At 42.4% G+C, this 25,053-nt stretch overlaps 2 protein-coding genes across 2 annotated transcripts in view; both read right to left on the bottom strand.

The window, feature by feature from the left end:
• usp6nl (USP6 N-terminal like) overlaps positions 1-7,890 on the bottom strand; it is an 86,941-nt gene extending 79,051 nt beyond the window's left edge. The window contains exon 1 of the mRNA XM_079494650.1: positions 7,669-7,890. The gene's annotated coding sequence lies outside the window, so the exon portion shown is untranslated. The remainder of the gene's footprint in view (positions 1-7,668) is intronic.
• A 12,248-nt stretch (positions 7,891-20,138) lies between these two features.
• Positions 20,139-25,053, bottom strand: part of LOC306916457 (CUGBP Elav-like family member 2) — a 45,510-nt gene continuing 40,595 nt past the window's right edge. Inside the window, exons 8-10 of the mRNA XM_079494321.1 lie at positions 23,149-23,292; positions 22,712-22,886; positions 20,139-20,410 (exon numbers count right to left, since the gene is read on the bottom strand). Coding sequence (XP_079350447.1) covers positions 22,759-22,886; positions 23,149-23,292 — 272 coding nt within the window. The 3' untranslated portion in view covers positions 20,139-20,410; positions 22,712-22,758. The remainder of the gene's footprint in view (positions 20,411-22,711; positions 22,887-23,148; positions 23,293-25,053) is intronic.

Raw genomic sequence — 25,053 nt, 5'->3', positions numbered from 1 at the left:
TGCATCCACAGCAACATGCAGAAAGAAACACGTGCGTGCAAAACAAACAAAAATACACTAGCACAGCCACGTACAGTACACACACGTGCACACACTTGATTAAAGACATGGGCGTGCATGGCCATTATGTCTTCATTGGGTTTGTAATAACAGGGCAGGAGAGCAAGTGACCGGGCTTGGTAGGTTATGGGCGGGTGTTGTGTGGGGCTCGCACGCGTATGCAATCGTCCGTCAAAGGGGCCCGGTCATTGGGACTCGATAACGGTAATCTCATGATGATGGTACTCGCTCGGGCACTGACTGTGCTTCTCAGTGACGCGGTAATAACCGGTAATTTAATCACACTGCAGATGCGTGTGGGGGAGGTGGGGGTGGGCTGTGTAGTGGGCAATGGGGGGGGAAATGATGCGAACGAAGTAGAAATTAAGTCCTTCCGCGGTTGCCATGAACACACAGCCGTCCGCAGATGCCATGAGGATCCAATATCCTCGAGGACCGCTCTGGTGGGCAAAACTAGCCCAGGTCAGCAAGAATGCTTAAACCAGCAGTGATGGCGACAACAAATGGATGCACTGTAACAGCATTGTGTGCTGCCTGAAGCTTAATTCATGCGTTGCTAGTACTGAGAGGGCTCAAATCAAAAGGAAGTAGTGTGGTGATGTTGACGTTCAGAAACACGCTGCCCTCTTGCTGTATTTTGGTGTTTGTTTTGGTAGACGGGGACGTTTTAGGTCCACCTCAAAAACAAAGAAACCGTAAAAAAAGAAAAACACCAAATACAATGTGACCAAAAACGTCTAGCTTGTATCTGCTTTTTAATTTCATTTAAAAGAATATAAACTAGAAAAGGTTTCCCCAACTATCGGGTGCTGCATTGCATTCATGATGTGTGGCATTTAGTGCAAAATGGCCACCCCCGGGCCACAACCTTTGGAAGCCAATCGAAGTCAATCGGAATAGAATCAGAAAATACATCCCGTCAGGTGGAAATAGGCATGTATAGGATATATTATATGATGCATTTATACGGTTCACGAGTTATAAGCCAAAACATTAATCGGACTGTTTTAGTTCCACTACGAGGACGATTCGAAAAATGTACGGTGGCATTTCTTCCTTAGCCTATGGTGGGAATGTGCATGCAAAGTTTCATGGCAATCGGTTCATGATTTGAGGCATGTTGTTCAACTTCAAAAACAGACCACCCCTGCAATGTTTGGAAGCAAATCAGGATGGTACTATATGAAAAATCAGACAGATCCGTCTTGATCGCGAGACTAGAGATAAATTGATAATGTGTACCGATCGGCGTAATGTTATCTGCCTCCTGGTGGCGCTACAACAGGCCAATGTGCCCAGTTTCACTTCGAGCAGGCCAACCATGCCAGAGATGAGCTGTACACAGACGGACGCGCACACACAGACGGACGGACGGACAGACAGACAGACGGGGGTGAAAATATAGTCTCGGCCGAGCCTTTAGCCTGGGGGACACAATACAAATAAATACAAAATATTTGAAATGTTGCCCAAAATAGGGATGCCGGTGTTAATGCGGTTAACATACAGATCGGCATACAGAAATAACATTTTATTGATATTATATAATATACGTTCCAGATAGCAGCTTTATTTTTTATTTTTTTAATGGGTTTTTTTGTGGCTTTCGCCTTTATTTTATATATTTTATGGAGGGACAGACAGTAGGCTGACAGGAAATGGGGAGAGAGATGGGGGAATGACATGCAGTAAAGGCCGTCGGGATCGGGACTCGGGAGTCGAACCCGCGGCACACTGCCAGACTGGATTACCAGCCAAGGTGCCTGGACCACTGAGCCATGGCCCAGGCGATAGCAGCTTTATTATTCAGATTATTTGTATAACACAAGTCGTACTCCTACAGCCATTGTCTTTATGACAGCCAACCTGTGGCTGGGACTAATGGATGAGATCTTCAGTCTGCAGCCATGAGAGTCTTAGTTTAAGGCTGTGACATGGGATTACAGTAGTCCCACCATATGTTCACCTCTGCCCCAGACTGAGGCCGAACGTGGACAGCCAATCATCACATGTATTGCCACGGGAGGAGCCACGGTTACGAATAAGTTAATTGAAAATGCTCTCAGGTCATAAGGACAGATTTTAATTACGGGTGATCTGTCAGAAACTGTCCCAGTCGTGACTCGAGGTCATGGATGTAGGCCCTGGGGGTGCCGTGTGAGAGGTCATGGATGTAGGCCCTGGGGGTGCCGTGTGGAAAAGGGCCTATAATGTTCGAGCAGCAGCCAGAATACTGAATGTCTCTTCTGCTCATTTCCATCATTTCCAACACCAAAGGTTGTGCTGAAAAGTTACAATGAATTCATTAATGTGAAAACTACAACTCTTACTTTGTTTTTTTTGTTTTTTTTGCTGCTACCCTCTTGGCTGTGGCGGAATAAATGAATCAGGTTGAAGTAAAGGCAGCCAAAAAATTAAAATATGGGTGCATTGGGCAGATGCTTGCCAGTGAAATGCATCATTAGAAATGTAGTAAGACAGAGAAAGGCCAAAACAGCCAGAAAGTGTCATTTTCTCTGTCGATATTGTATTGAGAATATTGTTCTATGGTGACCATCAACATCAACAATTCAATGAACATTAAACCATTGTTTTGTGTGAGTTTTCATGTCAAGGACCCCCAAATTGACACCAATTAGCCCTGCAGACCCCCATTTGAAAATATATGCCAGGGACCCCCCATGAGAGAACATTTGTACTGCTCTAGCAGTGATTCTCAACCCATTTAATTTCAAGGACCCACAGTTTGACATGCATTAGTCTACGGATCACCATTTAATGGCATTTCTATCTCTGGGACCCCCAATTTATATTGTAAAATCAATGTTAATTTAACTCTGAGAGTGTACAAATGTTAGGGTCCATTTGGTTCCATTTGTACACTCTCAGAGTTACAGACCCATGAAGGGTCCATTTGGTTCCAAACTATCATTTAGCTGGGGACCCCCTGGAACTCCCTCAAGGACGCCTGGGGGTCCCCAGACCCCACTTTGGGAACCACTGGACTCATGACAACGGATCATGACATCACCCATTGGTTTCTACTTTCTATAGACGCGTTTTGAAGCCACTAGTTCATTGAAAAAACGGCAACCAGTGTGCTATTGGTGTGTAGGGCGGCTGTGGCTCAGGAGGTAGAGCAGGTCGTCCAATGATCCATGGGTCGGCGGTTCGAATCCAGGCTCCTCCTGTCTACATGTCGAAGTGTCCTTGGGCAAGACACTGAACCCCAAATTGCTCCCGATGTGCTGGTTGGTACCTTGCATGGCTTCCGCTGCAATCGGTGTATGAACGTGTGTGTGTGAATGGGTGAATGTAATGCCCATCTATGTAAAGCGCCTTGGATAAAGGCGCTATATAAATGCACCATTTACCATTTACCATTTAGGGAGCGAGGAGTGGATCTTCTTCACTCATTATAATAACCCAATCACAAGCCCTGAAAGCAAACCCTCATCATTATCACATATCGTGCAGTTTGAAAGAAGACTCGAAACTAGCGATTGAAAACTTTAAAGACTTTTTAAAGATTCAAGTTTAAAGTCGCGCCAAGTCCCCACTGACTACTTCAAAGGAATGACATTTCTTTTGCAGTTGGATGAGGGGAATCCGCGCCAGCTGCTCAGCCATTAATGAGAACTGCAGCATTTTCATTACTTCCGCATTGGCATAATTTTCAAGACGGAATGCTTGCCGCCTGACACGCGCGTGCATGTCCTCTAGTCTGGAGTGGACACTGTCCTCTTTGGAATGGACAACACTCTCTCAACTGAGTCAACTCTGGCTCGAAAACAGGTTGTGGCTCATTGAAGCACTGTAAGATAGCAGCATGCACGCGCGCACGCACGCACGCACGCACGCACGCACGCACGCACGCACACAGCTGTGTGTGGGTGGGCTAGCTGCTCCAAGGCCAGGAAAAAAAAAACCCAGAGAACTGTGCCAACGGGCATACACATATGAGAGACTGGCACCACTGTCTGTATGCCAGTGCTTGACAGTTAGGACTTAGGAGTCAAGGAAGGAATGCAAGGTTCCTGTGTTTGTTTGTGCACACCGAAAACTGCAGTGTTACTTTAACTCTGAGAGTTTCTGGTTTAAATGAACACTCCAGATTTCTGTATTTGTGTGCGTGTGCGTGCGTGCGTGCAATGACTTCTATTGCGCTCTATTGAAATCATTAATCAGATTTCACTTGACCTGTACGCACGAGTGCACGCACAGAAAAAGCACCAGTTTAACATTGTAGATAAAAAGGGCAGAACAACAAGGCTTTGTCTTGACTGATGCATGTTTTGTTATTGCAGGCTGTACAAGTGCAGGAATATGCACCCCTCTCAGTGCCTCAGTATTCTATTGAGGACACTGACTGTGTGTGTGTGTGTGTGTGTGTGTGTGTGTGTGCGCGTGTGCGTGTGTGTTCGCTCTGAGGGTGCCCCCTCATAGTTAAGTTACCGTTGCTATGTTACAGAGCATTCAATGAGCCACAACCTGTTTTTGAGCCAAGGTTGAGAGAGTTCTCCCCTCAAAGAGGACAGCGTGAAAAAGTAAACACTCTTCACTACTCTCTCTTCTGGAGTGGCTGTAGTATATGGCAGAAATAGGCTGCCCATTTGATTTGGACACTTGTTTTACATGATCCACACTTATGAAATATCAGCCTTTTGTGGAACGAATTATGGCCTGCTTGGGATATAATAACCGTCAACTTATTGTCCTTGTGTTTGGGAGTCTGGGCCACGTTCACAAACAACTTGTGGATTTCAAAAGACAAATGCAAAAAAAAAAGTGGCTAAACGCTATCATGGGCAGTCTGTCTATCTGGAGAAGATGATGATTTCTGTGTATAGCCTGTCATCAATGCGAGATGTTATCTTTTATCATCCATGTTAATAAGCGCGCAGCAGTCGTATCTGGTTTGACCGTAATGTAACCTTCTTCTGATCAGTGTTGGGTATACAGCCAGAGGATGTGAGTAGGAGTTACACGAGTAAGACTGAAGACAGACAGAGGCGGCACATGAGCCAATTTGTTTGTTGTTGACCCTGACTAATTTACTGGCACTGCAGGGTCGTTTCATATTTGCCTACTTACTACAGTACCACCACCAGTCCCAGATTCCAGGGGGCTGAGGCACACTCACCCTGCACTGCAGAAGTAGTATTTCGCTCACTCCAGAGTTGTGGGTGACCAATCAGAGCCTACTATTCAAAGTGAGACTTTTTTGCTGTGACGTTCTGTTTGTATTAAACCGGCCCTTGGAAATACATCTTCCACACCAAAGTTCCAGACTAGTATCTACGCAGTGATATTAGTCTGGCCATGTCAGGCTACTGCAGAAGTGGTTTGAAGGATCAGGGTTTCCCCTGTATCCTATGCAGGTTATCTCTACACAGTATAATATGACTATTGTTGAGAGGGAATGTTTTCGTAATATGCGTGTGCTTAAATACTGTAGTAGCAGTAGTAGTAGTACTGTATGGCAGGTCAGTATGATTTAATTTTAGGCTACGACCGAACAACACACTAGTCTCTACTACTAACTACACCAGTGGTTCCCAGACTTTTTCCATGTCAAGGACCCATTTTATCCCACGGACCCCCATTTGAAAAGATATGCCAGGGACCCCCATAAGAGAAGATTTTTACGACTCTAGCAGTGATTCTCCACCCGTATAAATGGTAAATGGTGCATTTATATAGCGCCTTTATCCAAGGCGCTTTACATAGATTGTGCATTACATTCACCCATTCACACACACAATCATACACTGATTGCGGCGGAAGCCATGCAAGGTACCAACCAGCACATCGGGAGCAATTTGGGGTTCAGTGTCTTGCCCAAGGACACTTCGACATGTAGACAGGAGGAGCCGGGATTTGAACCGCCGACCCATGGATCATTGGACGACCTGCTCTACCTCCTGAGCCACAGTCGTATAATTTCAAGGACCCCCAGTTTGACATGCTTTAATCTACGGACCACCATTTAATGGCATTTCTTCTGGGACCCCCAATTTAGATTGTAAAATTAATGTTAATTTAACTCTGAGAGTGTACACATGGAACCAAACGGACCCCAACGGGTCCGTTTGGTTCCATTTGTACTCAGAGTTACAGACTCACAAGGGTCTATTTGGTTACAAACTATGATTTAGCTGGGGACCCCCTGAGGGACCCCTGGGGGTCCCCGGACCACACTTTGGAAACCACTGTACTGTACACTACCTAGAGTTGTTCTGTAAGCTAATAAAAGTAAGCTGCCTGACAATGACGTGTGAGCCTTGGCGTCCCAGGTATGTACAGTACTATGTAATGTTACTGTATCACGTCTGAGCTGGTGGAGTAACCCCGAGAGAGAGAGGGAGGGAGGGCTGATCCGCGACACAAGAAAAGCAACTCAGCACCAACAGCAGCCAGCTACAAACAATGGTTTCAAATAAGAGCTGATAAGGCGAATAGTTTGACCATGACATGACATAGATACGTGTGTCACACCGCTTTTTCCACCTATTGCGGGCAGGCAGAGATAAACACGGGCATATGTATATACATAATTGCTGTCTTCCGTTCATATTTGAAATTCCAGTCTGTCATTGTAAACTTTACTCGGCACTGACTGTGCTACTACCGTATGTTCATTGTTCATGCACTGTTTAAGGCTGGCTTTGTTGTCACAAGTCACAAGATTTAATTGGCAGACTTCACTGGCGGATGCTGCGGTGATGCATGATACAAACGAACGATCCCTGCATGCCTTGTGTTTTCTTTACTGTAAAGTCCCGAATACAATAAGCCGCATTATCTAGCTTGAGAGAGAGACACACACACTGCTACAAAGGTAACTCTATATCCCTCCTGCGATGCAGGGCAGGCACACGAGGAGGTTGGGAGGGGGGGGACTATACTGTACAATCTAGCATACCGTCCATACGGTAGAAAACACAAGAAGCCGCGACTCGTTAAATTAATATCCCACCAAACCCACTTTAATATTTAAACACTAACTGATCATCAAGAACAACCCGATATGTCCTGGCTTAGTAAAGAGAAATACGGTTGAAAATAATGAAAGCCCCAAAGCAAAGCAGTAGTACGTCAACTTGAGTGAAGGGGCGTTTCAGCCAACCGGAGTCCCAGAAGCCGCGGCTGCAGCCAATGGGGAGGCCCTGATTGGTGCGTCTGCAGCAGAGACAGCCAATGGGGAGGCCCTGATTGGTGCGTCTGCAGCAGAGTGTGTCAACATCGATACTACTGCTGCTGAGAGAGAGGCGGCCTGCCTGGCTGTCTGGGGGTTTGGCTTGCTGCTAGGCCTCGGTGAATACAAATAAAGCATAAAAGTTTGCAAAAACATAAAAACATTTACCCCCCGAGTACGTTAAATAAACAAGCGCTGCTAAAATAAACATAAACGCACACCGACCGGCTCGCACGACGCGAGCGGCGTGTGCAACTTTAGGCACACGGCAAGCGTCATTCAAGCCTCCCTCCCGCAGTACAGTACACTACTGTAACGTTACACTGGCCCGATAGGATACCTATCGTCAACTTCATTCTCCCGCAATAATAATTGTGGCGAATGGAAGCTATAGAAACCCCCCTCCTCACCTTGGTGGTCTCTCCAGCTCGACGTGCCGCCGGCCCGCCTTATATCACATCGCCGCCTGCTTCGGCTCTATCTTTATCTTCTTCCCCCGGCTGGAGTGAAGAAGTAGAAAACATCCATTGTCCCGTAGCAGCCGTATAGTAACAGCAGCCAGCCAGGAAGTCCAGCTTCTGCACTTCTTCTCAAACTCTGTATGGAAAGGAGCCTGCAGGGCGCTGTGCTTGTGTGCTCTGTGTGTGTGTGCGTGTAGTGTGTGGTGACATGTATCTGTCCGACTCCGACTCCTGCCGCTGCTCCAGGTAGAAATGCGCCGCCCGATGGGCTGCCAGTCTCAGCGCCTTCAACTCAAGTATAGGCTACCGTAGTTCTGCTATAGTTCATTTAACTACGGTACTATTATGAATTTATGATCATCATGAGAGTGTACATACACATTGACCCGCACCGTGGAGGTTACATTTATTTTGTACACTCGGAAGAGTTAAAATGTAGCATTTTTCTTTCGTTCTGTTTTCTGTACTAGACATAGTGTAAGGTCTAATTAATTTGACTAATTTACATATTATTATGCACAATAACAATACAAAAATGTAGCTTACAACTTTTGGATGAACAAGCCAATACCGGCCTACTCAAAACAACAAATGTGTTTTAGATGTATACATTACATACTATGGAATTGACTGGATTGTAATGAAAGTAGGCCTATCCCCTAGCTTCTTTCTCATTTGTCATTTCTATTATCCAAACTAAACATCATAAACCTACTCCCCAGTCACAGTTCAGTTTGAATGAATGTACAGTTATGTGCAGGATGTTGTGCATGCATTTGAGCGAGCTTAATTTAATGTTATTTTAAAAAGAAAAATCCTCTCTCTCACTTATGCCAGTGTGACAGTGTGCCTAAGGTTGCCTACAGTACATGGAATAAAAACTTGCTTCTGCAGTCTGCATAGGTAAAAACACGGCCTGTAATAGCACCACCATGAGGCTGATTCGAAAACTTGAAGTGGCATTTCTTCCTCTGCCTAGTGGGAATGTGTGTGCAAAATTTCATGTAAATTGTACGCTGTTTTGAGGCATAGGCCTATCGGTATGTTAAAAATCACACCCGTGTGAACTGAGTGGTGTAAGGTTTTATATAGCATGATCAGCTGTGGTCTGACGTAATGTCTGACGTAAGGTAAGGTATTATATAGCCTGATCAGCTCTGATCTGACGTAATGAAATCACACCTGGATGTGATTTCACAACTGGCTGTTTTTGCGCAGAGAAAATGACCACGGTTGCTACGGTCATCCAGTTCACCCGGGTGTGATTTAATTACGTCAGAAATTATTTTGAACATAGCAACCATGGTCATTTTTTTCTGCACACAAAAGCCAGTTGTAGGAGTGGTTTACACCACTCAAAAACGGACCACAGGATGGAACTCCAGACTCATTTGGATTAATAAATAGACCTCTACCTTTATTTTATTTTATTAATAAAATCACACCTGTGTGAAATGAGGGGCGTTTTACCAACCCATATCATCTTACATCATCGCAATATCATAACTGATATTGTGCCGATTATAACCGATTATATGCCGATTTGTTCAGTGACAGACAAAACAAACATTAAACTCTGTCCACACGTGGAAGTTAATTGTCAGGAAGTGAAAGTTGATTTCCTTCCTAGTCCTCCCAGTAGAGAGGCATTTCCAGTCCACATGATGATGTGACGTCTCTGTATACAGTATATATTTCGTTTCAGTTCCAGTAAACACACCACAGGCTGTACTGTCTTGCATACGTAGGTGTGCACCACAGCTTTAACTCAGCCTGATTCCGCTCAGGCTACTGTTTTGCGCTTTATTTCTGTTCCAGCAGGCAGGCAGGGAGGCCGGGCCCCAAGAGAAGACTTTAATAGAGTATATAATGAGTCCTGCATGGATACAGCACCGGGCTAGAGTATTTACTTTAGAAAGAGCAGTGTTTATAGAGAGGAGCCAGGAGGCACACTGATTCATTGACTGCTGTGCTGAGTGCTTGTGTTGGATGACACCAAGGCCGATATACAGTACTTGTCACTTGCAAGGCAACAGATATACAATGTTGTATATTTCAAACAATGGTGTGAATAATTAAGTATATACTCAAATACACATTTGAGGTATTTTTTACTTTACTGGAGTAATTTCCTACTCCATTACATCTTAGAGACAAATATAGTACATTTAGTTACTAGTTACTTTGTATATTTTAAATGTTACAAAACATTAACCACTTAACCACTTAAGCACTTAGTTCTGTTCTGGCACATCAACGCCTCACAGCGTTAATTGTGAGCTTGTTGATCTGCTATTTTTGGCTAAAGGTCTCAGAATAGGGATGCTAGGGTATGCTGTCAGTATCACACACAGATTTGTGTCATACTGTAGTAACTTTATGGACCCCCTAGGGATCCCGGAGGGACCCAGACCCTCTGTTGAAGACCCCTGATTTACAGTTGCTGGCAGCCTGGGTTGGCCCTGCAGTACCTACGCGCCTATTAGCTTCCTCCAACAAGCATGGTGATGCAGCAGACATTCCACATAAGGAGAGAGCAATTGATTTATTCATTTGCTGCTTGTTGTGTTCATTTGTCGAGCATGCCAGTCAGTAGTCGATGACGCACAGCCCCACTCAATCAGAAAATGAATCTAAGGAGCACACCGTGTATAACGCACAAACAAACATCCAATTTTACTGGAGCGTTGGTCTGAGAAATCAATAAGCTAGCAGTAGCACGGTAGAGAGCACCCTGTTCTGTTTGGAGATCCGTCTGGGAATGGTTCTGTGGCAGAGCAGAAACATCACAACCAAATATATAATACTGTATTTGTTTTATTATTGTTATTTTATACAGTGGCACTTATCTTGTCCCGATTTGTTAGCCTAATGTTACACCTGCCGATGTTAACTGGCCAATGAGAGGGATAGGCTACATTTCTGTGCTTTCCCCTGCTGTGTGTGTGTTGATTTCATGGTCCATTAGGCCGCTGATTGTGGTGGTGGTGTCTGCAACAAATTCAAAATCAGTTCCACATACACTGCACAGCAGAAGTCCATGCTACAACACTCAGGCAAGCACTGTGTGTTACTTTCCTCATGCCTTTTACTTATACTGAAGTTCATCGCTAGGCTGAGAGTACATCAGAGAAATGTCATTTGTTGGATAATTACTACTAGGCCTACATTAGTATATTGATCAAACTAAGACAGATGCTCCTTTTATGTTCCCTATCCAGCACCAGATGTCAATATTATCCTAATTATAAAAGTACTCAATCTCAACATTGATCGACATACAACCCAGCACGATGCTTACAAACTCATAAATGTAATACATAATAGACACGATGGCAATGATGCATGTCTTGTAAGATGTCAGTATAGATTAATTAATTGCGATCGTAGGTCGCAGTTTACTATGAAAACCTGCAAAACCTGTCAGTCAGTCAGTACGTCACGTCTCGTGACACGCTCCATATGGCCAATACAGAATTCATGCCATGTTGATCTGACCTCATCAAACCCTGCACACTCAAGACACTGCTCCCGCTGCCACCCTTAGATCTCCACATATGGAGCTGACCTATTCTCACATTCCATATGTTGATCTTACCTCATAAAACCCTGTACACCCAAGACACGCTCCATATATGGCCAGTACAGAATTCATTCCATATGTTCTGACCCCCCCATGCTATCCCAGCAGTCTGCCTTCAGCCCGTCACCCAGGCGGATGCGTGCACGCGACTTCGCTCTTCAGAGCGAGTCTCACTTCTCGCCCTCAGGGCGTCTTATACTGGTACATGAATCTGTGACTTATCATCCTTTGATGTATTTTGTTGCATACCGGGTCGTTCACAGAAAGCCGATCTACAAGCTCACAATGCATTGCAACTACAAGCATAAATCCGGTTTTAAGATCATTGTTATATTAATTAAAAACATTAAATAGAAATGAGTCATGCCTTCATATATATATATACACACATTATAGGGAGGTGGGATAAGGTGGTCCTTGATCCCTTGAGGATTGTTGGAAATCTAGTAGTGACCCATGCAGCCAGCCAGCGCTGAGATTTCCTGGTGTTGGTGGCTGGTAAATGGTGCATTTATATAGCACATTTATCCAAGGTGCTTTACTGTACATAGATTGTGCATTACATTCACCCATTCTCACACACACATTCATACACCGATGGCGGCGGAAACCATGCAAGGCACCAACCAGCACAATTAGGGGTTCAGTGTCTTGCTCAAGGACACTTCGACACTAACTCTGGGGGAGCCCGGGTTCGAACTGGCAACACTGGCCACTCTACCCCCGCCCCCCATGGGGATTTTGCCATAATAGAGTCTTTAGTTGAGTTGTCCAAAATTAATTTCAAGGTATTTCGAAATTAAGTTGGAATTCAGAAGCACAGCAGGAGACTAGGGTAAACAATCGGGAGTCTCTTGCTAAATTCAGAAGTATTGGCAGGCCACTGACTCCTACTGACCTAGATGAGTGAAGTGCTCAGTTACAGTGAGTAATGTACAGATTTGTTTCAGACTCCGGCTCATTGCATTCGGCTTTAATTCCCACTATAATCACTAGGTGGCAGCATTGTATTGTCTAAATATTTGAAGAGTGCCAACCCATACTGAATGTTAAAGTTTAAATAGCCTCCCACTGACTGACTCCCAGTGCAGTATAGATGCCTTGTACATTGTATTACTTTTCCATGCTGCCAGTAAACATAGGCATTACATAAGCATAACAATCGAATTAATAATTTGTCTTAACAAAGAAGAATGAGTCACTCATTTTGTCTCTTCAAAGGAATGCAAAAGGAATTATGGGGAAATTATGAAGACAACTCTGGCACTTTTTTCCTTTGATCAACATATTTAACACAAAAAAAAAGCACACCAAAGAGGGAGTTTATTTAGAATTATATTCTCAGTTGTTTGTTTCTCAGTAACTTTGTAAAACCCACAGGGAATTGTAAAGAAATTCAAAGGCAGACGATAAAAACGTGTCCCTTTGAGTTCAGTTGTTACTATAGGTATAGTGTGAACAAAGAAAAGTTGTTTTAAATTATCCCCTTTAAAAGACAAAGAAGATAAACCACAGCCATAATAACGCTCATAAATATGTAAATACTGAAATGGAATAGTGTTTTAGTGAAAGTCCTCTGTTGAACATGAGAAATTCAAGATACAGACAATAATGTTCATACTTCTATTTTAATTGGTATATAATTGGTCCCCACTATAATGCTCATGATAAACTGGTAGCCTACCATTTCATCATTAGGCAGTTTTTGTTTTGTGTTTCAAACCACATTTCAAATATTATTGGTGTGTCTCAGCTTGTGTCAGATGTAAGGAGAACATTCAGAAGCACTGCTCTCCTGGGAGCAGCCAGCAGCCGCCTCTCTTGGCAGTTAATCTTAATTAGCCTCATCAAACTACCCCCACCCACCCAACCTCCCTCTATTATTTGACCAGTCTCCCGTCCTGTGCATCTCCGTTCTCATCCATTGGGTTGTGCGGTGCTGTGTGAGAAACATACCTTTAATAGTAGTTTGCAGGCCAGGAAGGAGGATTCACACTCGACCGCCACAGGGAATCGCAAAGATTTTAGAGCGATGCATCTATGTGTGTGTTCTCTCTCCCTGCTCTCCCCCTCCGGCATGTTGAGTTTTCTCCCTCACTTGAATGTTTAAATAATAGACCAGCCTGCTGAGTGGTACACTGACTGGTATTATGCCTTCAAGCAATTTACAAACACAATACAAATACCCCACTGTCTCCTTGTAACATATTAATGTGCTTAAAAAGTATTTCTATATTGCATGAAGCACTGCAAACATATTGTAGCCTACAACAGAACCATCTGTTCTATATTTTACTATTCTTTACATGAAACTCACTGAATGTGAGTGAATTTGCTACCTTTGTTTGACCTTTACATTACAGAACTTGCATTAGACACAGTGGAACAGTGAAGCCGTGATTAACATTTCCTTCTAGAGAGTGCCATTTGCTTACCTGTTCCTTTGATATTACAGCCAGGTCATTGTCATATTGCTCTACGGTAATCTAGGCTATATGCCTACTATATAGCCTATGTGTGTTGCTGTGTGTGCTTGTGTTTTTAACCTCTACTGGAGTTTTTATAGTAAACACTCAGGCAGAAAGTAGCCTATAACACACTATATATTACAATTTTTAACTTTTTAACCTTTTGGAACCCCCCCCCCCCCCCCTGTGATAGCCTAGGGAATACAAAAAAAACAGGAAACGGAAATAAATAATGCAGAAAATTCCGGCACAGCGGCCATTTCTTGCAATTACAGATCACATGTAGACAGTAATACCATAATATAATAGCTCTATATACTGGCTGAAGGCAGTTTATTGCATGCCCCGTCTGAACCCCACAATCAATATTTAATAATAGACTTGGTTGACATTGTACGGCCGATTAAAGAAATACTGTATCACCCTCGATGTAAGAGAGAGCACATAGTGGCACGCAGGTCTCACACAATTATCCATTGTACAATGGTGTTGTCCCCCTTGGCCACAAGCTTTCGGCGAGTGCAAATCTGACGTCTAGTGTATTTTCGCGGCTGGACGGTCATAAAGTACGATAAAAAAATTAATGTGTGTACATGATTTCTGTAAAGAAACACCCTTATGACATCAGGTATCTGTGAATGGAAGACTTCAAACTTTGACTTCTCTTTCCTCTCTCTCTGCTGATGATGCAGTAATTACAGTGAGTTGGACACAGACACAGAGTAGGGCAGTGGTTTTAAACCAGTGGTCCTTGAGGTTCCAGGTGGTCCCCAGCTAAAAGATGGAGAGTTGGTAACCAAATGGACCCTTTAACTCTTGAGAGCGTCAAGTGAAACCAAATGGATTGGTTTCATCTCACGCTCTCAAGAGTTAAATTATTGTTACACTTCTGCATTACTTAATTTACAAGAAGTCTACACAATTAGAGAATGTAGCATAATTGTTATTTTGATCAGAGTTTGCCTGTTATCTCTCGGCATGGAGTTGTGAACAAAATCATATCCAACGAAAACCAAATATTCAAAGTTTTGGGTCTGAGAGGCTAAATCTCATCAAATGGTGGTTCCGTGGCTCAAATGCCCAATAAATAATTGATAGAAAAAGGGTTGAAAACCACTGCAGTAGGAGACAGCTAGGCCTCACGCAGGACAGCGTGCAAGACAGGAGGAAAGACAACATTGGCCAATCCCTGACGAGGGAACATCAAACACTGGTCAATCAATAGCAGCCGTTTCCTTATCGGGGACAGCAGTAAGAAACTTCAGCCAATTACGGTTATGAGAGAGAGCTCCAATTTCAGTAGACAATTAAGCTTAAATTTGGCTGGTCGGAGAGATTAAATAAAGCCGAGAGCAGTTTGAAGTCAGTCAATGAAAACAATTGTAATATTGACTGTCAGTAAAACTTATGCCGTCTGGCTTTTTCTGGGTAATGAGTCTTTGTTTATCTGGCTGTCACACAGCGACTTTGACTACACAGTAATATACATGCACACACCTTGATGTATATTCACCATGTTTAGTGAGCACAGCAGCATAGTGAGTTGTCACTGAGGATGGAATCAACTATACAGTACTATGTTTCAAACAAACACAAACGAGCGAGAGTGCGAGATAGAGAGAGAGATAGAGAGGGAGAGAGAGAGAGAATCTGGGTTGGGGTGGAAACGGCACAAAACATCAAGACAGCCACTGGAACATAACAACACAGAGAGAGACAAGTATTAGGAAAAATGGTTTAATATAGGAGACAGAAGCAAAAAAAAAACTGCATCACACAAGAACACATACGTTTACAAAAATAATTCTGACTGCTTCAGCTACACAGTTAGTTCACAGAGAAGGACAGAGAAACCGGAAAAATCTAAACAGCTAAAAGCAAAAAAGTCTCTAATTAGTTGATCTCTTTATTAAAACTAATACATTAATCCACTGAAGGTGACTAAATATTTCTATTCCTTCTTTTTCTATAATTGTCTTATCATGTAGACGGCACAATACAGACGTCAAATGAAACTTACCGCGGTTCGTATAGACAGACTTGCTAGAACTATTCATAAAAGGAAAATGAAGTCAAACTGACACTCGCCTATACCCTCTGTTTTGGAAACGAAAGAAAGAAAGAAAGAAAGAAAGAAAGAAAGAAAGACAGACGAGAGGAACACTGAAAGAGAGAAAGGAAGTGAAAGAAATCAAGCCAAAGATCTTCTAGAAAATCTGATATCAAAAGCCAACTTCCTTCATGCCAGCTAGAAATCATCCTCAGGGACCAGTCAGACCAGTCAGGCCACACCACCAGGCCAGACACCTCGTTTTTTTTCTATGTTTTTTTTTGTTGTATCCTTTAATCTCCAGTATAAAAAGTTTCCACTGGTACAAAATGCATAAGGTACAATCAGTTGTAGAAATAGGAAAGCCTGCGCATTTGTTGTCTTTTTTTTTGTTGGTTTTTTTGTTCAAATCTCATCCGATGACAGATTTCGAAGTGTTGTCAAACAAACATACATCACGCTTACAGGATCCACTGAAATGCATTGACTTTGGCTTCTCTCAAGACAATACTGTTGAACTACTGAAATCCATTACGATTTAAAGATCCCCCCCCCCCCCCCCAACACGTACACAAAAAAATAAATAAAAGAAGAAAAGAAAACGTTATTCTACAGACAACAAGCTCTTGTACGGCACAGAAAAGAGAGAAAAACACACAAAACACTTTCCTCCAAAAACGTTGACATAAGCCATAATGCAAAGAAACGACAAGTTGTCTGTTTTTTTTTTCCTTTCGATTTCATTGTTCGATAAATAGCACTTAAGATAATTAAGAAAGAAGGATAACAGAGAAGTGAACAGTGACAAAATAGAAAGATTACAACAAGCATCGGTGATGACAGCCCCTGAGGCGAGCCACTCAGCAGAACCCTCTTGTGCTTAAACGCTCAAACAGACCGAGTGCTTCAGAGAACAATGTGGTGGATAATGCCTGTGTGTGCGTGTGCGTGTGTGTGTGCGTGCATGCGTGCGTGCGTGCGTGTGTGCGTGCGTGCGTGCGTCTGTGAATTTGGCCAATTCACACATTTTAAACAGGCAAATAACACCAGCGGCTTTTAAGACTCGCACAATATATATATATATATATATGCTATCAACAGCACAGAATGCAGCCTTCACACTTGAAAAAAAGAAAGAAGAAAAGGTTGCACTGTGTGGGTGGGCACAGTGAATAAAATGTGAAATATTCATTATGTGCATTTTGTGGTTCTCTGATGAGCTTCAGGATTAACACTGCAATGGTAAAAATGTGCAGACTGACGAGCAATGATTGGAATACAACATTCTGGTCAGCTATATCATATAGGTAGTTATGGCTAAGCTTATAGTTATGGCACTATTAATACTGCATGGAGGAAGCCAGGCAGTGTGTTCAATAGCCCATGTCATCAGTGAACATTTGGCATCGGATTTGGTCTCAGACAGGATAATGAAGGCTGTATTGCCTTCATCTTGGCTGTGGTGCTTGTTTTCCTTGTGCGGACCGGAGTCGTGACCCTTTATCTCGAACCAATAGCGCTTTATTTCCCCTGTTGGTATTCCAATAAGACTTCTCTCCACATAGCCCTGTCTCTAATAACCCAGGTTAGCCAGGGAGACAACAACCAGGAAGAGGAGAAAGAAAAAACAAAACAAAACGAAAGCATCTTTCACGAGCAGATCACTCTTCCTTTCCTCCACATCCCCTTGAAGGAAGACAGACATTTTAAGCCTCTCTGCTCTGGCTGTGGAACAAAATGGTGGCGCTATAAACCCAAATGTTTGATGAGTGTTACGTTTTAACAGTACAGTATGAACCCAGACCCGGCACACGCCACTTGACTGACAACATCTTCTAGTCCTACAATACTAGTACGACGCTCCCTGGTTAAGGCGAATGGTGAGCTTCAGTAGAAAATAGTGCTGCCACTTTTTGCAGACCGTAAACTAGGTTTTTCAGGGAGGGGACTTGGGGGCAGTTTCATAGACTTGACAACATTGTGTCGTGTAAACGGGCTGACTATGAGAATGTCAACGACATACTTTGGCATCTCAACACGGCTTTTGGCCGATTACACTGCGAGACCCACATTAGGGAGAAGTGTTACAATTCATCAGAACTACAGTTACTATTTCTGCGTCTAAGGACAGTTCGTAAACAAGCAACAGAAGACGCTTATATACCCAGAACAAAGTACCAACAACAACACTCGGTTTCTCCCAACAACAATCTCCATTATTTTTTGCAGTCCTGTCTGTGCTTTTTCCTTGTAGATTGAGGCTTGTTTTTGAAATGTGCGAGTCGAGTCTTGCCCTGAACTTACATCATGAAAGCAAACGACGCTCATGTTTTAGGCTGACTCATCTGTGACGATGCACACAACCAAACAAATGAGGATCTTTACCATCTATGACAACTGCAACTAAGACTCGAATGTGTTCAACACGATGAAGGGATGAGCGGAGGTTGACAATAAGGCTCGGCGTGCAACTTTCCATAGAGTGTTTGTTAATATGTGCTGAATACACACACAAAAGAAAATCAAAAGAAGAAAAAGCATGCTGCAGTCTAAAGTGTTAGTATAGGCTATGTCAGAGAGAGAAAGAACACAAAAGAGAAACTGAAATAGAAGACAAAGAGCAAAAGCTAGTGATAAGGCTTTGACGAATAAAAGGGCTTGTACAGCCCGCTATAAATAACAGTGTGCAATGTGACAGGAGAAAAACTGATTTCTGTGTGTGTTTGTGTACACACCCGCGCTTGTGGGTATAGGAACAATTACTGCAGAACGTTTCACACTCAGGGGCTCTCATGCACCACAACAAAGTAAAAGTCAACTGTGAGGTCTGCACGAGAGTGTGTGTCCGTGTGTGCGTGTGTGTGTATATATATATATGACACATGGGCACTTTTTTTTTTACATCTTTACAAAGAAAAAAAGCAAACATGACATTTTCAGGCAACAAGACCACAGAATAGCAAGTTAACAAACTCTTTTTTTAAATCTATATTTTAAATATGAGGGATCCATACAAAACACTTAATAAAATACCCATGTTATCAAATAATTTCACAAGAAATACACTGACGCGCTAGGCAGGAAGTACCTTCAGAATTTGGCACTAAACTCCATTGATCTTGTCTTTTTTTCTTTATAAGACATTTTGCTGAACAACGAAACACACCTAAATATTTTTCCCACAAGAGAAATAAAATAATAATGACATTGATGCTTCACAAGCTGACACATTATATATATATATATATAGATATATTTATATTTATATATATTTTTAGGAATTTTATATAGCTAATTAACCAACAAGAAATTTAGCAAATAGGGACTCCTTAAAAAATAAAGAAAAGGAAAAAAACAAAAAACAAAGGAACTATTATAGTAATATGAAAGGCTTTGTCTATTGTTCAAGTAAACTGATTTTTTAGTCTTCTCTTTAGAAACATGAGACATTTAAGACCGTTAGACTTGTGATGAAACCACAACTAAACTCACGAGAAGCACCGACGTTAACGCAGGTTACAGGTATCTTAGTACTTTTTTTGTTTTTCCTCTATACATTTAAACAGTAGAAAATATAGGTCATTTCATCATGTGCATTTAAACCACGGATTGTCTATCTGTGAGTCAGTTCAGCAAAAGGTGACACAAGTAGGTAGCATTTCTCCCCCCAAACAGGGTAAATGTCTGTTTTTTTGTGTTTTTTTTGTTACCTTTGTACTACTCTAGAAAAAAGTGGTTCTATATATAGACTTTAATGAGAAACAGAGCCACTTAAAATGGCCTTATCAAAAAACTTTACACTGCCTGAAAAATGTAAAAACCATTAGAGAGCTCTGAGAGAGTCTAATATTGATCAGACAGTTTTCATTCAAAACTGTTTGGAAGTAGTCTTATTTTTCGTAGAAACTGGCGCGGACTGCTTCTGGCCTCATATTGCTAGTGCTGCCAGAAGCAAGCGAACGTGCCAATCCCTGTACTGAACTTTCAAGTTTACTTTAAATGAAAGAAGAAACAAATAAAGGAAACCCAACATAAAAGGAAGAAAAAAACAAATAAAACGAACTAAGCTTTGAATGGAAATCACTTTGTCACAGGATTATTATTCTTTTTTTGATAAAAGAAACATTTGTTTTTGTTCATAAAAAAATCTCAGTCTTTTTGTATGAATTGCAGCTATACCTTTGTTCACATTGATTCATTTCCTCGAAACCCTCCCCGTTTTTCGTTCCCTCCCCTTCTTCAATCCTGATATCGTCTCACCCACATCCTCCTCCCTGCCCCCCCCCTCCCTCCCCCCAAAAAAAACAAAAATGACATCCACATGAGGTTGCATGCAAAAAAAGAAAAAACACAAAACAAGAACAAAAAGTCCGAAAGACCAAGCTAAAAGTTCAAAGTTGAAAAAGTCAGTAGGCGGAGACCAAGGTTATGATCAGGTGAGCTCAGAAAAAACAATGACGGGACGATGACACTTTAGGGTTTTTTTGCTTTTTTTTTTGCTTTTTTGTTTTGTTTTTTGTTTTGTTTTGTTTTTGGACGCCACGGAGACATGCTAGGCAAACGATGAGCTAACAGGCATGGAGATGGGTTCTATAGGGGGAAGAAAACAGGGGAGAGGAGAGAGTTACACACAGAGAGAGAGCCAGGGCACCACACCACTACAGCATTTAAATCAAGAGAACAAACAACAACAACAACAAACAACAACACACAACAACAGCAACAACATCAACAAATGCAAACCATCAGAACACCACTCGCTGGCTATGAAATTGGCTCTTTTTTTTAGCGTTCATTTTAAATCATTTGCATTTTTGTACTCAATATAAAAATGCTATGTATTTTTATTATATATTTTTTTGTTGGGGGGGGGGGGGGGGGTACAAAAACTGTAACAATAACGCACTCATGGCCACCCACATGTATTACAAACACAAACGAACATTCACTCTCACTCCCACAAACCCCACAGACACACACAATCAAACACCCAAAGCTATATCCATCCGCAACGCTCGTCTCCGTGAGGAGACAGGCAGATGGATGCCATTTGGGAGAAACTATTCATAGTTTTTTTTTAAAGTTTTTTTTGGAGGAAGGAGGGGGAGGGGCGGGGGGTATACAAACAAACAAACTAACAAACAAACAAAAAACAGAACGGAATGAAACACTCGAAAAACAAAACGCAAGGAGAGGCAGAAATTTGACAGATGAAGTCCCACTACTGATGGTGAGAGAGAGAGAGAGAGAGAGAGAGAGAGAGAGAGAGAGAGTGGTGAGAGAGCGAATAATGTGTGTGTGAGAGAGAGAGATGATCACAGAGAGGACGAACAGAGAGGGGTGTGAAGTGCAGGTTTTGGGGAGGTGACAGCGATGGTGAGTGGAAGCATGGTGTTGTGGATGGGGTTCTGCACTTCAGGAACACGAACAACACCGGAGAACCCAATTCCACGAGACTTCTTCACAAAAAAGGCTCTACTCTAATGATGCTGTATACTTTAGGAGTCCAATAACTTAACGATAGGCAATAAATAAAATCAATATATATATTTTTTTCAATCTGAGGCAGTAAAAATGTTGTATAAAAATAGAACTGCTCTTTTTACAAATAAAATTTACAGGCCTGTGGCTTTCTGTACTTTGAATTATTATTATTTATTTTTTTAATCTTTCAAGAAACATCAAGTATTTTCAGTTACCCCCTTAACCCATAAAGTATTTTTTTTCTTCTATTACAGCCTTCACCAAATTCAGGATGTTTGGTTTTTGAATATGTTGTACGTGATATTCCGTTCAACAGAGACCAATGTGATCTGACCCAGAAAGGTATCAACCAATTAAATAAAAAATACCGTCCTATTTCTTTCCTCCCACATGAACGTAAATAGTAAAGCAGAGCTGAAGTGTTCGGTGGAGGAGAGTGTATAAAAGCCTGTTTATACTTAATTTGCGCAAATAACCAATCTACAAGCTCACAGTGCCTTGTATCGTGATGCATTGTGAGCTTGTAGATCGGTTATTTGCGGTGTATGAATCAGACATAAACTGAATGACGCATGACTATCGCGAGAGGCTACAACTTCCTCGGGGTGTTTTCGCGGCCTTTGCTCCCGGGTGATAGTGGGCGGTAGAGGGGCGTCGGAGAAGCAGCGGTGATCCGCAACCAACACTGCGGAGGTCAAAGGTCAAATGTGCATATTGGTGTGCGCGAGGAAAAAAGAAACTGAAAAAAGAAACGAACCTTTACAAGAGGTCTCTCTTTACCAGGCCTCAGGTTCACAAAGAGAGAGAGAGAGAGAGAGAGGAAAAAAATATATTTGAAAAACGTTCTTCGTCACGATTCACGCAGTTCTGACTAACCCTAACCCGTCCTCAATAATATTATATAAATAATAATTTAGAAAAAAAAACTAAACGAAATAACAATTACACAATAACTCAACAAAGAAAAGAAAAAAAAGCTACCCGCGATAGCTAATTCGTTCCATTATTAAAAGTGTACAACGTAATGGCGGTAATGGAAGCGTTCATGTGCGTAAAAACATATCATAAATCATAATAAATAATTAAAAAATAATACTGCTAATGAAAATAATAATAATAATAATAATGAAAAAAGCTTGAGAACCAAAAAAAAGAAAGAAAAGTACAACAAAACAAGGCATGTGTGTGTATGTGTACTCCCTCAGGGTGCCTAGGCTTAGGTTGTATCCCCCCCCCCCCCCCCCCCTCCCTCCCTTGACACCCCTACACCCCCTGCCTCCCCCTCAGTCCCTGGTATAGAGGTCGTGGCTCGTTTTTTGTTTTGTTTGTTATGTTTTGTATTGTTCATGGGGGGTTGGGGGTGGGGGGGGAGGGAGGGGCGAGGGCCGGGGGGGGGAGGGGACTTACCCTAGCAGTGCTAACATGGGGAGCAGAAAGACCCTAGTGCTATGAGATCAGTACGGTTTGCTGTCGTTCTTGGAGCGCTTGAGCTGCACTTTGAGCCTCTTCATGCCGATCTGGAAGCCGTTCATGGCCTGGATGGCCGCCTGCGCTGACACGGGATTGTCATAGCTGACGAAGCCTGGAGCCACATCAGAGAGAGAGAGAGAGAGAGAGAGAGAGAGAGAGAGAGAGAGAGAGAGAGAGAGAGAAAGAGAGAGAGACAGAGACAGAGAGAGATGTAGAAAGGAATGAAAGGAGAACAAGGTACAGTGGTGAATAAAGTACTCACATTGTTTGTACTTAATTATTTATGTGCCGCTAGCTATGTGTATGTGTATGTGTATGTGTATGTGTATGTGTATGTGCGTGTGAGTGCGTGCACGTGTGTGTGCGTGCCTTACCGAAGCACTTGCTTAGGTTTGTCTGTTTGTCAATGAAGACTTTGGCAGAGACCACGTTTCCAAAAGGCATGAACATCTGCAGGATGTCCTGGTCTCCAAACTCCTGGGGCAGGTGGTAGATGAAGAGGTTGGCCCCTTCGGGACCTGGGTGGAGAAGAGAACAACGGTCAGAGGTTGGCCCCTTCGGGACCTGGGTGGAGAAGAGAACAACGGTCAGAGGTTGGCCCCTTCAAGACCTGGGTGGAGAAGAGAGAGAACGGTCAGAGGTGGGTGTCCAGCCGTCATTCCAGTCACGTGTGGGGTTCTGATCCAGAACCTAGAGGAATCGGATCCAAAACATTGAGCAAACCGAATCGGTTCCATCACACTTGGAACCGTTTCCCGGATTTGTATCACACTGTCAGAGCTAGTAGGTGGACTTCACGTCTGCTATACAATTACAATACCAAACATGTTTCCCAAACATTTTAATATCAAGGACCACCATAACTCTCTCATTTGTACACTGAGAGTTACAGGTTTTTTGACTCCCAGGGGTTAACTGGGGACAGGGAGGAACTCCTTATATGGTCAGCACACTCTATAGTAGGGAGGATTATCACAACAAAAGTGATATTTTAAATAAGTGAAATCACTGAATATACCTTTAAATTACATTCATTGCATATCATTACATACAAATCTACCAGTCTAACTACTAGTCTATCTACCTGTACACACAAACACGGAATGTGTGGAATTGGTTTGACACACTGAGGAGAATGTGACCTTTTAGATTTTACCTGCTTACAATTTCTTGATTATTTATTTGATGAGATTTAGCCTCTTAGACCGAAGACTTGGAATATGTTGTCATTGGATGAGATCGTGTCCACAATTCCATGCTGTAATGATGATCGCAAAAAAATCGTAATATCGAAACGGAACAATCGTTGAATCGCAATATAATTAAGAATCTCAACATATATCTAATTGGCACCCTATAGGTATCGAGATCGTATTGGAATCTGGAGCTGAGGTAAGTGAGTCGCCCCATCCCGTTGTCCTCAATCACAACAGTGTCAGCTAATCCACCCAGACATGAGAGCAGAAAAGAACGGCACGAAGATTAATGCTGGCGCCAAATTAAACAGCTGACAGATTTTTACCAGAAAATTATGAATTTGTATTAACTACTACCAGTGCCAACTGTCAGGGACCCCCCCAAAAAAAGTATACGAATGATATGCTAGCTGCTAATTGGAGAGCAGCCTAAAAACAGCTTACATTTTTGTCAAACCGCTCCGCCCCGCCCCCACCCACCACCATGACATTACTTCAGTTAACCCATTCTGGGCGTGAACCCTTTTTGTTGTTTTAAGCATTATGTTATACTTTAGCTATTTAAAAATAGCAGATCATTCTACAAGCTCATAGCGCGGCCGCGCTACGAAATAGTTTAACAACCACTGACATAGAAACATAGGTTTTTCAGAAAACGTTTAGGATTGAGAATCAAATTTTAAAAAAGCATTTTATGTAGCCTATGGAATGTCTTAGATCAGTGGTTTTCAACCAGTGGTCCTTGAGGGGGTTCCAGGTGGTCCCCAACTAAATGATAGTTGGGAACCAAATGGACCCTTATAGATGTTTACATTATTACACATTACATCTGCATTACCTAATTTACAAGAAGTCTACACAATTAGAGAATGTAGAAGAATTGATATTTTGACGTTTGCCTGTTATGGTACCACATCAATACAGCATTGGGTCTGAGAGGCTAAATGTCATCAAATGGTGGGCCGTGGCTCAAATGCTGAATAGATAATGGTCCTGAAAAAGTATGAACCCCTGTCTTAGATAGATTTGTCTGTCTGTTTGTCTGTTATCACAAAAATCACACGTGTGAAGTGAGGGGCGGTA

Source organism: Electrona antarctica (assembly GCF_951216825.1).
Source record: "Electrona antarctica genome assembly, chromosome: 23".
NCBI classification, from domain to species: Eukaryota; Metazoa; Chordata; class Actinopteri; order Myctophiformes; family Myctophidae; genus Electrona; species Electrona antarctica.
Note: the sequence above shows the minus strand (reverse complement) of the source record. Positions and strands in the feature narration are given on the sequence as shown.